This window comes from Cucurbita maxima, unplaced genomic scaffold (assembly GCF_002738345.1).
Source record: "Cucurbita maxima cultivar Rimu unplaced genomic scaffold, Cmax_1.0 Cma_Scf00030, whole genome shotgun sequence".
NCBI lineage: Eukaryota > Viridiplantae > Streptophyta > Magnoliopsida > Cucurbitales > Cucurbitaceae > Cucurbita > Cucurbita maxima.
The window spans coordinates 2,451,761-2,465,172 of NW_019272046.1; the positions used below are offsets into that span (position 1 = coordinate 2,451,761).

Genomic DNA, 13,412 nt, shown 5'->3' on the forward strand with positions numbered 1-13,412 from the left:
AAAAAAAAAAAAAAAAAAAAAAAAAAAAAAAAAAAAAAAAAAGAATGAAGAAGAAAAAAAGATGAGAAAGAAGAAGTCTAACCGAATATCAAATCTTACTAGAGAACATAGAAAACCAAGATAAAATTCTCATCTATCCTCTACTTCATATAAAAAGTTCTAATGAGGTGTCGGAAAAGAAAGAACAGATAGGAAGATATAACAGAATATTCGCACAAACCGTCCTTTTGTACGCTATAACAAAAGTTTCTTTTCTAGTTAAAATGAAAATAGGGGCAGAAACACACATACCCGCCGTGCTATACTGGCACCGGACTCTATGTGTTCCTCTGGAGCACTATACACCTCTTCATGCCTCTCAAACGTCTCTTCATCCTCTTCAGGCACTGGCGAGGCATTCAAGTCCATGGAAACAATCATTCAACGACCACCAAGCAACATTTACTCCAAACCTCACAATTCCTCAAACACTGGAAAGTCGTGAACTTCACTGGTAACCCAATATTCAAAACAACCCTGCAAGTCCAAAAAAACCCAAACAACACGAAATTACAACCATTTTGACTACAGGCTTCTCAAGTAAAAAAAACAACAACAACAACGAACCGCATTACTCGTAGAACAAAACCCGCAACCTTAGCTAATCAAACAACCTGAAGGGAAGCAAATTCCCGTACTCCCGACGCTTCTATTCTGCAAATTGGCAGCACTTAAGCTAAACAACAACAAAAAAAAAAAAAAAGAACATACAACAACCCAAGAATAAAAGAACAAAAAGAGAAAGAAAAACAACGAAAGAATCAAACCTCGGCAGGCAATTGCAATCGACTGCCAATCCCTGCCGAAACTACGATCCACCAACGCAAGGTTGAAGAAGACAATGGCAGAAAGCAAGAACGCGAAGACGCCGGAAAGCAGAAATCCAGCAAGCCGTGGTCGAAAATAATTTCAGAGAAAACAGTGGCATGGAAAATCAAAGACAAGAAAACCTACATAATTGACCTCACCGGCCAGTTGAAGTCGCATTCGAAACCCTAAGAAGAGAAGAGAAGAGAAATGAAAGTGAAAAAAATAGAGAGAAGAGGGAAAGAAAAGGAAAGAAAAAGAAGATGAAAATAATCAATGTCACGGGCAAGAGAGAGAGACGAACGTGGGAGCAAAAAGATGAACGAATCAAAAATTATTTATAATTATATCATTTTTTCCTTTTTTATTTTTATTTTTTATTCTAACACGACTCGATAAATAGAATTTTATCCAACAAATTAAAATCCAAAATTACTTGTAATAATTATAAATAATTGAATTAAATTAAAATTTGAAGGGTGGACTCTCTACAAATAAATAAATAAATGCGTGACATTTATTTTAATAAATTAAAAATATACTTTAATCACATCAAATAAAATAACTAAATATACATTGAACACTTTAAGGAAAATTACTAAATTTGTAACTATTTATCAAACTAAAGTAATTCTGGTGATGCGTGACAGTTCTTTTTTTTTTTTTTTTTAATAAATTAAATATATTTATTGATAATAATAATGAAGTTCAAAATTATTTTAGAATAATATGTAATCTGAATAATATTACACCAATCTGTAGACCTCTGCCGTATGAATAATTTCATATATTGTTCCACAAAATAAATATAATAATAATAGTAGTAAAAACAAAATCTTAAATTTTTCTAAAAATAATAAATATTGGTATTTTTTTTAATAATAATAGAGATGTCATTTATCTTTTTTTAATAAATAAAAAAATACGTTTTTAGTTAAAATATTATAATTAGAGTCTTAAAATTAAATATTTTTTTAATATAGTCAAATAGTATATATATATATACACACACATACATACCGTATGTTGAAAATATATTTATATTAAGCTGGTAGGAGGAAATATAATCGTGTCCCCGACCCCATTTATCTTATCGAAAAAAACAAATTTTCTCACTCCCTCTTCCATTCTCTGTCTACACACTATTCAAATAAAATAGATATATCTGGAAGACTAAAATTATATCTCGAAAGTTTAATAATTTGATGTTGGAGTATCATTTTGCAAATAATTAATGAAAATTGTACTATTTAAGTTAAAATTCAGGCATTTTAATTAAATATGCACAAGCTATTACCTGGCATGTTACATTTATTGCATAACAATTTAATTTTGGCAACATGGGAACTCCGAACGAAAAATTATTGGTAGAGAAGAAAATGGAGTTAAGAAGGATACAGAAATTTTACCTTGCAAGATTCAATAACCACGAAGATGTCTTTCAATGCTTCGTTGAAATTACAGTCAGTAATTGTTGGATGATGTATTTATAAGTTACTATGAATGTGAAGCTATCACAAGTGTACATACTTTGATATCTTAATCACAAATATTATCTCGTTGCCTATACAATTTAAGAAATTCATCATATGCATAATATTATGTTTGATAAAAGGACATTGACGTTAAAAATTACGTAAAAGATGGCATAATACAAAGTAAAAATGTGAGATTCCACATCGGTCGGTTGGAGAGGGGAACAAAACATTTTTTATAAAGGGGTGGAAACATCTCCCTAGCAAACGAGTTTTAAAAACCTTGAGAAAAAGCACGAAAGAAAAGCCCAGAGGCTGAATCCCGAAGGGCGTGGACGTGGTGTGCCAGGGAGAACGTTGGGCCCCGAGTAGATTGGGGGACCCACATCAAATAAAGAGGAGAATGAGTGCCAACGAAGACATTGGACCCTAGTGGGGTGAGTTATAAGATCCCACATCGATGGAAGAGGAGAACAACTATTTTTTGTAATAGTGTAAAAACCTTTGCAAAAACTCCTACTCAGTAGAGTTTAGTGAGTTCAACCACATCATAGAGTGGAAATTTGAATTTTTGACCTTGTAGTCATCAAGTTGATGACGTATAAATTAAGTCATATACATTACCAGATACAAGAGTTATCAAGTAAATGAGAGATAAACTTACGCGTCATAAAGCTTGCAATTGAAAGGAGTCGGAGAACAAACATGTGTAATCGATGTAAAACTGTCAGCCACATTGTATGCAACCTCTTCTAGTGATTTCTCGAACCAAAACCCTTTAGCCTGCAAACCAAGCATGCCTCCAAAGACAATTAAAAGAGAAGCTACTTTGCCTATAAACTTATTTTAATGTTCCAACCAGGATGCTTAGTTTCTAAACAAACATTTTAAAGAGTTTGCAATGCATTTATTAGTCTCCAAAACAATCTAGCAATCTATACAAAGCTATCTGGATCTATTAATAGAAAAAGAAGAAGCACAGCAACAAGCCAGAAAAATAGCTTAATTTAGAAAAGAAAAGCCCCCTGAAAACAGGAAGAAGAAAATGTAGCAGCCCTGCCGTGTCCTTCCTGCTCCTGCCGACCCTAAATCTTGTAACCTATCAAAATCAAGCGACGTTGAATAAGGGTTAGAAGCGGGAACGGATAACTTGGTTTTCTGGCCAATGAGGAAGCTTTAACTAGTTCCCTGTTACATGCAACTTCTTAAACATGGTCCTGCTCATGTATACTGGCAACTAAAACACTGCAAAAAGATTGAAAGTTAATAAGTAAAATTCCTCAACATAGACATTTTGCATTCATTGGCAAGAGTCGTTCCATAGTCCAAATTCTATGTGCCCCTCAAGGTTAAAAAACTGGTCATAACTATTGAGATATTTTTACTTTTCAATGTTGATTGGAAAACAAAGACAGTCGATGCACTAAGCCTTTCAAGTTTCTATGTATTTCACTGCATCCACGTGTGCGTGTGCACGTGCGTGTGATTCTTATACGTGGTAAAAAAAAATTTGAAAAACTCACATTATGCGAAGGTATGCTCAGCACCCAAATTAGTCATAATTCTAGCATCTCCATCACCTTCTTTTGGATCCAACCCTGCTGAAGATTCTGCAGTTTCTAGTATCTCTTCCCTCAGTTTTTCATGTTTGTTCTTTAAGTCTGAGGAATCCAGTGCAGCAGCAAGGCTCTGCTTTATTTGCTGCTCCAAAGCCAAAATTTTGTTTCTTGAGGTTGTATCTGGTGTCTTTCCAGCCTTGGCTACCTCAAGTTTCAGTAATTCAATCTTATCTTTTAGATCTGTTCTGCTTGCAACGCTTTCAATTCCCAGATTAATTTCCTCATTCAACTCTTTTATCTTTGGTTTGAACAGTGACGACAATGAAGCCTGCCCGCTAAGGCCTCCTACTTTTGACGTTAGTACCTCAACATCTAAACCCAAGGACTTGAGGGCATCCGACAACTCCCCTTGTATTTCCTTCTTTACTTTATCAATTTTCTTTTGCAGTTCGGGGTCCAAATTCATATATGAAGATGCCCCTGAATTTGCGATTTCGGCCCTCAGCACTTCATATTTCTCCTGTACATCAGATCGACCCAGAACCTCAGCAAATTTTTTGTTGATTTCCTGCTTCAACGGGGTCTCCTCCTTAACATCCTTAACTGAGAGAGCCTTGGATTTAGATAAATTCTTTAGCATTTCAAGTTTATTCTTCAGATTCTCGTAGTTGGGAGCTTTAGACAACCCCCGGTTGAATTCATCGCTAAGCTTCTCGATTTTATCTTTCAATGCTGGTTGGATAAGTCGGTCCGGTGACTTTGCTTTTGAAAATTCTTCTCGCAGCGCAACAAGCCTGTCCTTCAAGCCCATGGCCTTTACTGCTTCAGAAAATTCAAAATCAACTTCTTTGTTTAATTTTTCAATCATCTTATTCAGATCAAAATCTGAATTCCCAATGGAGGATTCCTTAGCTTTCACTGATTTTTGTTTCACTTTTTTCACCTTAGTCTCCAGTTCCTGAACTGACTTCATTCTAATGGCTTTTTCCTTCTTTTTCATGTTAAATTTCCTTTTTCGCTCGATTGGAATGCCTTCTTGAAACCCTCCAATTTTACGGAATTTCAGCATTCGATGCTTTAATAGTTCTTCCGTGTCCATCTTCAAAAGCTCCTGAAAGACGTGTGCAGAAAATTCATGAATGTATATGCTACAATGAGAACGACCAGGTTTCATTAGTTTAGAAAAAGTCAAGGACCTACATCCATGGTCTCATTTATTGCAATCTTTATTTGTTGCGAGGTCCAAGCAGAATCTGCATGCGCGCCACCCAAGGGTTCCTGTGAACAACAATGCTTAAAATTATTATAGGTACAAAATAATCTTTGGAAAGAAGAAAGGGAAAAGAAACAGACCATCTTCTATCAAAATAATAACATATGCAAAGAGAGCCTCAACCTGAGGCTAAAAGAAGTTACGGAGAAGCTTCAACTCAAAGTTAATACAATGCACGATGACAGTTGAAAATATTACGAGTTCAGATGTATTTTTTTTTTACGAGAAAAAACGAGGAACATATGATCAAAACAATAAGATATAAGAGGAAAGCCTCAGTTCAAGCCAGTTTAGCCCTGCAATTACTACGGAAGGGGAAAGAAACTAAAAATACAAATTCATTAAACTAAGAAACGTTTGGATAGTATTAAATGTTTAAGCCTTAAGGTATATAGTTTGATATTATGGATATTGTTAAAGGAAAAACAGCGAATATTTTTTAATAACAAGCATATAGCATTCTACACATAAAAACAAGGATGTGCCCCGAGCATATATGTAACTATACTCGATTTGTAATTTGCACAAGAAAGGAATAACTAAGCAGGTATAAATGGTGTCCGAACTGGAAAGAGAAACAGACAAGAAAGGAATTATGAACTAAGAAAGGAACATGGAATATCAAGATATGTGAAGGACAGTGTCGTTACAGGGATAATGCCATCGGCAATTTGTAATTTGCACAACTCTGGTGCAGTAATTTTTAGCTTCTCTGCTGCCTGCAAATAACAAATATATCTCAACAAATATATATAAACCTTTAAAAGAGGATACTAAGGGTTGAATGTATAAGAACCTGTGGAGATGCTTTTGCACTTTTCCACAAGATTGCAGCACAGGCTTCAGGACTAACATATTTGAAAAGTAAACGTGTTTTTAGTAAATCAGCAGAATTTACAATGAAATAATAGTGAAGTTGTCTTAATTTACTAAAAGAGTAGGGCATGAAATGCACCTGGCGACATAGAAAACTGCATTTTCGAGCATTAGCAACTTATTGGCACAACCGATTGCCAGGGCACCGCCAGAGCCTCCTTCTCCAATGACAATTGAAATGATTGGTACCTTGAGACCAAACATGGTCCTCAAATTGTGAGCAATAGCCTCACCCTGCAAATTTATGAAGCAAATCAGTTCTCCAGATAAAGGAAGATCTCCATGAAAAAAGAATATTTTGCTTTTCATACTTGGCCCAGTTCCTCAGATTTGAGGTCCGCAAATGCACCTGGCGTATCAATGAAAGTAACAATTGGGAACCCGTGGTGATCTGCGTAGTACATCATGCGAAGTGCTTTCCGGTAACTGTTAGGAAATAAGTAAAACTAGTAATCAGGATTAGATATCTATATCCTAACTTCAAATTCTCCAACAAGCTCGGATTCGACAAGGAGTAATTCATATTCCTTTTTACTTCAAAACATGCATAATGTTAAATCAAATATAGAACATGTTTCTCCATTACTAAACATACCCATGCGGAGTAGGCATTCCAAAGTTCCGCTGAATATTTTCTTTTGTGTTTCTACCCTTTTGGTGACCCATGAACATGTATCTTCTCCCATCAATGGTTCCTATGCCAGTAACAATGGCAGGATCGTTGTACCCTAACCGATCTCCATGAAGTTCAACAAACTGTAAGACAGAGATGTAGAAAATATTTCTTGCATCAAAATTACCAAATCCACAATCCAAAATTTTGATCACAGTAAAAAGACCACAAAACCTTTTCAGTGATATTGAACACGTGATCGAGGAAAGTTGGCCTGTTAGGATGTCGAGCTATATTAACACGTTGTATAGGAGTCAGATGAGTGTATAAATCCTTTAAAGCCTGAAACCAACAATCAGAAGCAGTCAAGCTCATTGAGGAAAATTTATGTGAAAAAGATCAAATTTCAACACTTCAAATTGGAATAAGAACTCCGTTAATAGTAATAACAAACCTGTTGATATTTATTTTCTAACGAAAGAATCTGATCACTGAAGTCTAGACCAGTTTCATGAGCCATTTTCCGCACCTACATCCAGAATGAAAAGACAATCATTGCCGAAGATAGTGAGAGATGCACAATCAGAAGATGCAACTAACACTCGTAAGGAGAGACTAACATCGATAATCTTCTTTTCAAGAACAACAAGGGGTTTCTCAAAATCAAGAGTAACAGGCTTCTGCTTCTCTTTCAGAGGCTTGAAATGTGAGAGATGAGTAAGAACTCCACCCTTGACATTCTCATCCGCATCATCCGGCCATGGATACTCGTGCTTCTTACCCTTCCTTAACTTTGCACTAACTGAAATGGCTTTCCTTCCTGGGTTTAATCGCGCTCTTCCCAGAGCCCTCAAAGGGATACCACTAACGCCATTACTCGAGCTTCGAAGAAGATCAGACGCCGAAGTACCAGATAATGCCGCTGAAAGAGTAGAAATAGACGCCATTCTCTTCTCCCAAAATCTAACTACTTTTTCAGCTAAACCCACCAATGAGATCTCTAACAATCAATAGTTGCCTTTAAAATTAAAAATCTGAAAACATAAACCAAAGGAATGCATAAAGATTTAGGAACAGTCCCCCTACTCCATGAAAACACGACAAAATTGACAATTACTCAGAAAGCGAAAAAGAGAGAGAGAAAAAAAAAAGAGGAAATGCAAACGAAGCTAACAGTTCAAAAAACAGAATCTCATAAAAAAGCACCGATCAACTCAACATCAACCAACCAAATCCATCAATCATCTGAGATTTAGAAGAATTCAAATCCAATAACAAAAAAGAACACAACGATTCAACAAATCCCACTTCCAAACCAACGCCATTTCCCCATAAAAGAAGCACAATCAGTCAATTACACACTTAAATTCATCAATGCATCAATCCAAATCAAGGCCTCACGAACAGAAAAACACAACTCCCATGGAATTACAGAAAAGAAACAAAAACATTCATAGCTCATTGTCTTAAAAATTACCCGAAATTGGCTGCAAAAGCCGTGAGATCCTCGGAGGAGAGATGCCAAAAAGGATCTAAAACCTGAAGAAACGGGAAGATGGGTGCGTTAAAGCATTGAAGAGGAGCAATCTAGCATCGAAGAGATCGTCATAAACGAGGAGCTGTTCGTGTGTACCTTCGAGCGACAGAGAGAGGGAGGGGGGCGATACTTCATAGGGGGTTTGATTCAAGGTTTTTATATATACCGATGAATTATCTTAAAAAAAAAATTTTCAAATAAATTCATAAAAAGTTATAGATGGTCTAAAAAGTTAAAATTGTATTATATATTTAAATTGTCTGAAAAGTTATATATTTAAAATTTTTTATTTTGTTTATTATAAATTTATTTTTCATATATTGATTAATTACTTTTAATAATATAAAATAAACGAGGAAATTATAAAAATGTATTAAAAAAAATGAGATCAATATCATTTTTATGCTTCTAAATACAGATGGAAATAGAATTTATATCAGGTTGGGGTAAAATTGGAAATTATGAAATAAGCTCGAGCTCAAACACGTTGACAAAGAATGCACTTGGCCTGCATGTGCGTTCAACACCATGTACTCATTGATCATTGTGTAGAGATCTTGGTAGGGCAAAACCCGACAACCCCACTCTTATGAATACTAAAAATTTTGATTATATTAATTCAAATTAGGTTTACTAATCCTTACCAATTTAAACCTACCGATAGAATTCAATGTAACTTATTTATTTAAACAATATAAACGTAAGATATGTAAACTCTCATTCTACCATGACTATGTTATCTACTTATTTTGAAGTATTTATTCCAACACAAATTGTTTCGACATGTTTTATTCTCACTCACATCTTTACAAGAAAAATTATCTAAAAATAGCCTAATTTAGGGTGATTCAAAGATAAACAATTTGTGAATTAAATATATATATATTTATTGGTACGTATATGAATATTTGTTAATTATTATATTTTCATAATAGAATTATTTTTATTTAGATTTAATATCGAGTTTTTTTTATAATAAAATACTCCTTAAAATATTTAAACCATAATTCAATAGAAGATAGGTCGGATTTAGGTGGTAAGTAGGTTATTGTGTATGCTATTTATTTGGATGGTTTCGAAAATGAATATATCACCACAATTTTGAAAATGACACATTTTTTTAAATCTAATAATAACAATAATACTTATAATGCTATTATTATGACTATTATTATGAGGGGTGTACATTCAATCCGACAACTCAGACCAACCAAATCCGAATTATAAGGGTTGGATTGAGTTGGATTAGCATTTTGAGTAGGGTTAGTTCATTTTTCTGAACTCAAACTTAATCGGTTCGGTTTCGGGTTCATGGGCAAAACCTTCGAGTTGACTTGAGCAAAAAATAATAATAATAATAATAAAAAAATAAATATATATATATATAAATTGACAACCTAACCTAGACCCAATTTGAACCTAACCCGGGTTGGGTTGGGTACCAATCCAACCAACCTGAACTTTTGGGTTGGGTCAAAAAAATCTTCGAACCCGGACCATATACGCCCCTAATTATTATTAGTAGTATTATAATTATTATAAGCTTAGGCTTATATATCTGTCTTTCATGTTGACATTCTTACATATCATATCTTAGCACGTATATCGTAAGACAACCTAACATAACAAACATGTACTTGCTTACATAATCTTATATACATGTCGATTCTCTTGTGTCAGAGCCATGCTTAGAGATGTCCATGGGGCGGGGTTCTCTGTGGACAAGAAGCTTCTAGTTCCCATTCCCACCACCTATTTTATTTTTTATCCTTGCGAAATTCTCTCATTTACTTCTGCAGGGATCGGAGCGTAGATACCGCTCGAAGAATTTGTAGGAAATGAGTTCCATGATAATTATTTATTTATTTTTTTAAAACAATTATTTTAAAATTTTCATTTTTAATATAATATTTATTAAAAAATGGTAAAGAAATCTTAATAAATCAATATATTTCCTAATATAATTTTTAAAATTCAAGTTTGAATATTATAATATAATTTTAATTTAAATATTAAAATTAGAATCTTAAAATTAACTATTTTTTTTTAATATATATGTGTACATGGGGCGGGGATTTGGGTGTGCCGTGGCACACGGGTTCGAATCCGATCACTCTATATTTTAGCTTCTTTTCATTTAGTGTGTCAGAGTGGTTATGGGGTGAATTATGCCGCTCACAACTTGTTTTGCACAAAAATTTATTATACATTAAAAATAAAATTATATTTTAGTTTTTTTCATTCAATGGGCATGTCGGAATAGTTACCGGGTATGACTAGAAATCACGTGGGCTTTGCTCGTGTAGGTTTGAATCATGCTACTCACAATTTGTTTTGCACAAAAATACATGCCGATTTGTTTTGCACAAAAATCTACATTTAAAGTTAAAAGTATATTTTAGTTCTATTCATTCAATCGGCATGCTAGAGTGATTATTTGGGTGCACTAGAGTCGTTATCGGGCATGACTAGAAATCATGCGGGTTCAAGTTTGAATCTTGTTGCACTTCTCTTTTGCACAAAATTTACTTAATAAGATTCTTGTGCAGGTTCGAATCTTGTTGCTCTTGACTTGTATTTATTTTAGCTCCTTTTCATTTAGTGGGAGTGAATCTTGTTGCACTTTCTCTTTTGCACAAAATTTACTTAATCAGATTCTTGCGCAGGTTGAATCTTGTTGCTCTTGACTTGTATTTATTTTAGCTCCTTTTCATTTAGTGGGCGTGACAAATTCTCGTGCTCATGAATTGGACTGAGCTTTTTATTCAGTGGTGTGCATGGTCTTTTTATTCAGTGGTGTGCCCCGGTTATCATGCATGCCTAGAAAGGTGTTTTTCTTTGAGTGGGTGTGTCAGAGTGATTATTAGGCATCACTAGAAATTATGTGGACAAATTCGAATCCTGTCGCTCACAAATTATTTTTTTTTTTTAGCTTTTTTTTTTTTCATTTAGTGGGAGTGACAATGGTTATCGGGCATACGAAATGGTTATCTAGCATGACTAAAAATCTTGAATCCTACTACTCAGGACTTTGACATGTTCTGCTTTTAATTCAGTGGGCGTGTCGGAGTGGTTATCGAACATGATTAAAAATCATGTGGGCTTTGTCCTGCAGGTTTGAATTCTATCGTGTCGTGGCGTGGCGGAATGGTTATCAAACATGACTAGAAATCTCGAATCCTACTACTCATGACTTCGACTTGTTGTGCTTGAGTTGTTATCGGACATGACTAGAAATCATGTGGGCTTTGCCCCTCATAGGTTAGAATCTTGCCACTCACGACTTATATTTTTTTTTTAGCTCATTTTCATTTAGTGGGCGTGGCAGAATTGTTATCGGGCATAACTAGAAATCTCAAATCCTACTGCTCATGACTTTGACTTGTTGTGCTTTTCATTCAGTCGGAGTGGTTATCGGGCATGAAATCATGTGGGCTTTGCCTGTGGAGGTACGAATCTTGCTGCTCACGAGTTATATTTTTTTAAGCTTCTTTTCATTTAGTGGGCATGACTAGAAAGCGTTAACGACTAGAAATCTTGAATCCTATTGCTCACGATTTCGACTTGTTATTCTTTTGAATAGGTGGGCATGCAAAAGTGGTTATTGGGCATGACTAGAAATCATGTAGGTAGATATTAGAAATCATGTGGGCTCTCCCTGCCGTTCGAATCCTGGATTTTTTTATCTTCTTTTCATCATTTAGTGGGCATGGCTTAATGGTTCCGTGTCATAGTGGTTATCAGACATGACTAGAAATCATGTGGGCTCTGCCCGCAGGTTTGAACCCTGCTGCTCACGACTTGGATTTTTTTATCTTCTTTTCATCATTTAATGGGCATGGCTGAATGGTTGCATGCCGTAGTGGTTATCGAGAATGATTAGAAATCATGTGGTCTCTGCCCGCGCAGGTTTTAATCCTATGGTTATCGGGCGGCCGGCAGGTTCGAATCTTGCCACTCACAACTTCAATTTTTTTTTATATTCTTTTCATCATTTAGTGGGCATGGCTGAATGGTTGCGTGGTTGTGTGCTGGTTATCAGGTATGACTAGAAATCATGTGGGCTCTGCCCACCAGGTTTGAATCCTGCCACGACTTGTATTTTTTTAAGCTTCGACTAGAAATCCTGAATCCTACTGCTCATGACTTCGACTTATTGTAGTTTTCAATTAGTGAGCGTCCCGGAGTGGTTATCAGGCATGACTAGAAATCATGTGGGCTCTGCCCGCGTAGGTTTGTATCCTGCCGCTCACGGTTTGTACTATTTTAAGGTTCTGGGCATGACTAGAAATCTCGAATCCTATACTCATGACTTCGACTTATTGTGCTTTTCAATCAGTGGGCGTGCTGGAGTGGTTATTGAGCATGACTAGAAATCATGTGGGCTCTGTGTCATGGTCCTACATTTTTTACCGTGCGACGTCGTGATCTTGACTACCTCACGACTAGCCTTGAGGGGGATTAAGCCCATATATATTTTTCGTCCCGGCTTTGTGGCTTCGTTGGACCTTAGGCGAGGTTTGTCTTCATCAATCGAACATCGCTTGTGCGAAATCCAAGCTTGTTCAACCACACATGCCGCCTGCGCATGCATGTTCAATCGTTTGCGACCCATTCGACTTGCCTCTATGCTAGGCCAAGTCATTCGGCTCAACATTGGCTCTGCTCGGGCCAAGGTCTCTTAATGCAACGTCGCATCTCATCTTGCTATCTCGATCCCCATCGACAGGGTCCATATGTCTTGATGCCATCCCGAGTCTCGGAGTATCGTCGACCATCATAACTCGTTCGGTCATGCCCTCGAGAATGGGCCCGCGTGTCGTTCATCTCATCGGGACTTCCCAAACATCCATCCATCTGGGTTCTATCGAGGCATAGGCCATCCCGTGCCCATGCTGAGTCATTTACGGATACCATACTAGATAGCGGGTGTATGTAGCAACCTCCAACACGCGGGCTAGGGCACAATATTGGCACACCCGTGTAGTCCGGTACTGTCCTTCAAAAATCTATTTCAAAGGAAGTTGCCCGAGACATTCGTCTCGGCATGCTCGCCCACACTGTGACACATGTATGTGCCACATGGTAGCTCACTTAGGCCACAAGACCCAGGGGTGGTGGAGAGCTAACACCATGGTACATTTTGAGCCATTTTCATTCTACCTGGTGTAGACATGATTTTGGTGAACGGTCATACGGTGTCGTGCATTGTCTGTCCGGTGTCTGATTGACA

At 36.2% G+C, this 13,412-nt stretch overlaps 2 protein-coding genes across 8 annotated transcripts in view; both read right to left on the reverse strand.

Annotated features, from left to right (window-relative positions):
• Window positions 1-1,128, reverse strand: part of LOC111466182 (mRNA-capping enzyme) — a 13,227-nt gene extending 12,099 nt beyond the window's left edge. For 2 of the 6 annotated variants that reach the window (XR_002714339.1, XM_023110765.1), the window contains exons 1-3: window positions 807-1,128; window positions 607-693; window positions 292-516 (exon numbers count right to left, since the gene is read on the reverse strand). Coding sequence is in view for 5 of the 6 variants with exons in the window: in XM_023110765.1 (XP_022966533.1) it covers window positions 292-420 (129 nt within the window). In the remaining variant the exon portion in view is untranslated. The remainder of the gene's footprint in view (window positions 1-291; window positions 517-606; window positions 694-806) is intronic. The other 4 variants (XM_023110764.1, XM_023110760.1, XM_023110763.1 and 1 more) reach the window with 3 other exon arrangements.
• Window positions 1,129-3,133: 2,005 nt separating this feature from the next.
• LOC111466198 (acetyl-coenzyme A carboxylase carboxyl transferase subunit alpha, chloroplastic) lies at window positions 3,134-8,301 on the reverse strand. Of its 2 annotated transcripts, none has more exons than XM_023110782.1 (12): window positions 8,120-8,301; window positions 7,263-7,642; window positions 7,097-7,171; window positions 6,877-6,984; window positions 6,625-6,785; window positions 6,341-6,455; window positions 6,109-6,263; window positions 5,950-6,001; window positions 5,804-5,872; window positions 5,081-5,158; window positions 3,845-4,991; window positions 3,134-3,566 (listed from the first exon to the last, which is right to left on the reverse strand). In XM_023110782.1, the coding sequence occupies exons 2-11, from the start codon at window positions 7,587-7,589 to the stop codon at window positions 3,846-3,848; spliced, it is 2,286 nt and encodes a 761-aa protein (XP_022966550.1). In that variant the 5' UTR covers window positions 7,590-7,642; window positions 8,120-8,301; the 3' UTR covers window positions 3,134-3,566; window position 3,845. The 2 variants fall into 2 exon arrangements, with proteins under 2 accessions (XP_022966550.1, XP_022966549.1); XM_023110781.1 differs by having other exon boundaries at window positions 7,263-7,676.
• Between the last annotated feature and the right edge of the window lie 5,111 nt (window positions 8,302-13,412).

Bases quoted from the DNA above. Each gene is read 5' to 3' on its own strand.
- LOC111466198 (XM_023110782.1), bottom strand. From the start codon at position 7,589: ATGGCGTCTATTTCTACTCTTTCAGCGGCATTATCTGGTACTTCGGCG. The intron at 6,985-7,096 runs GTTTGTTATTAC...TGTTGGTTTCAG, and splicing joins TAGAAAATAAATATCAACAG to GCTTTAAAGGATTTATACAC. The intron at 5,159-5,803 runs GTAACGACACTG...TGTTGTTCACAG, and splicing joins TTGCCGATGGCATTATCCCT to GAACCCTTGGGTGGCGCGCA.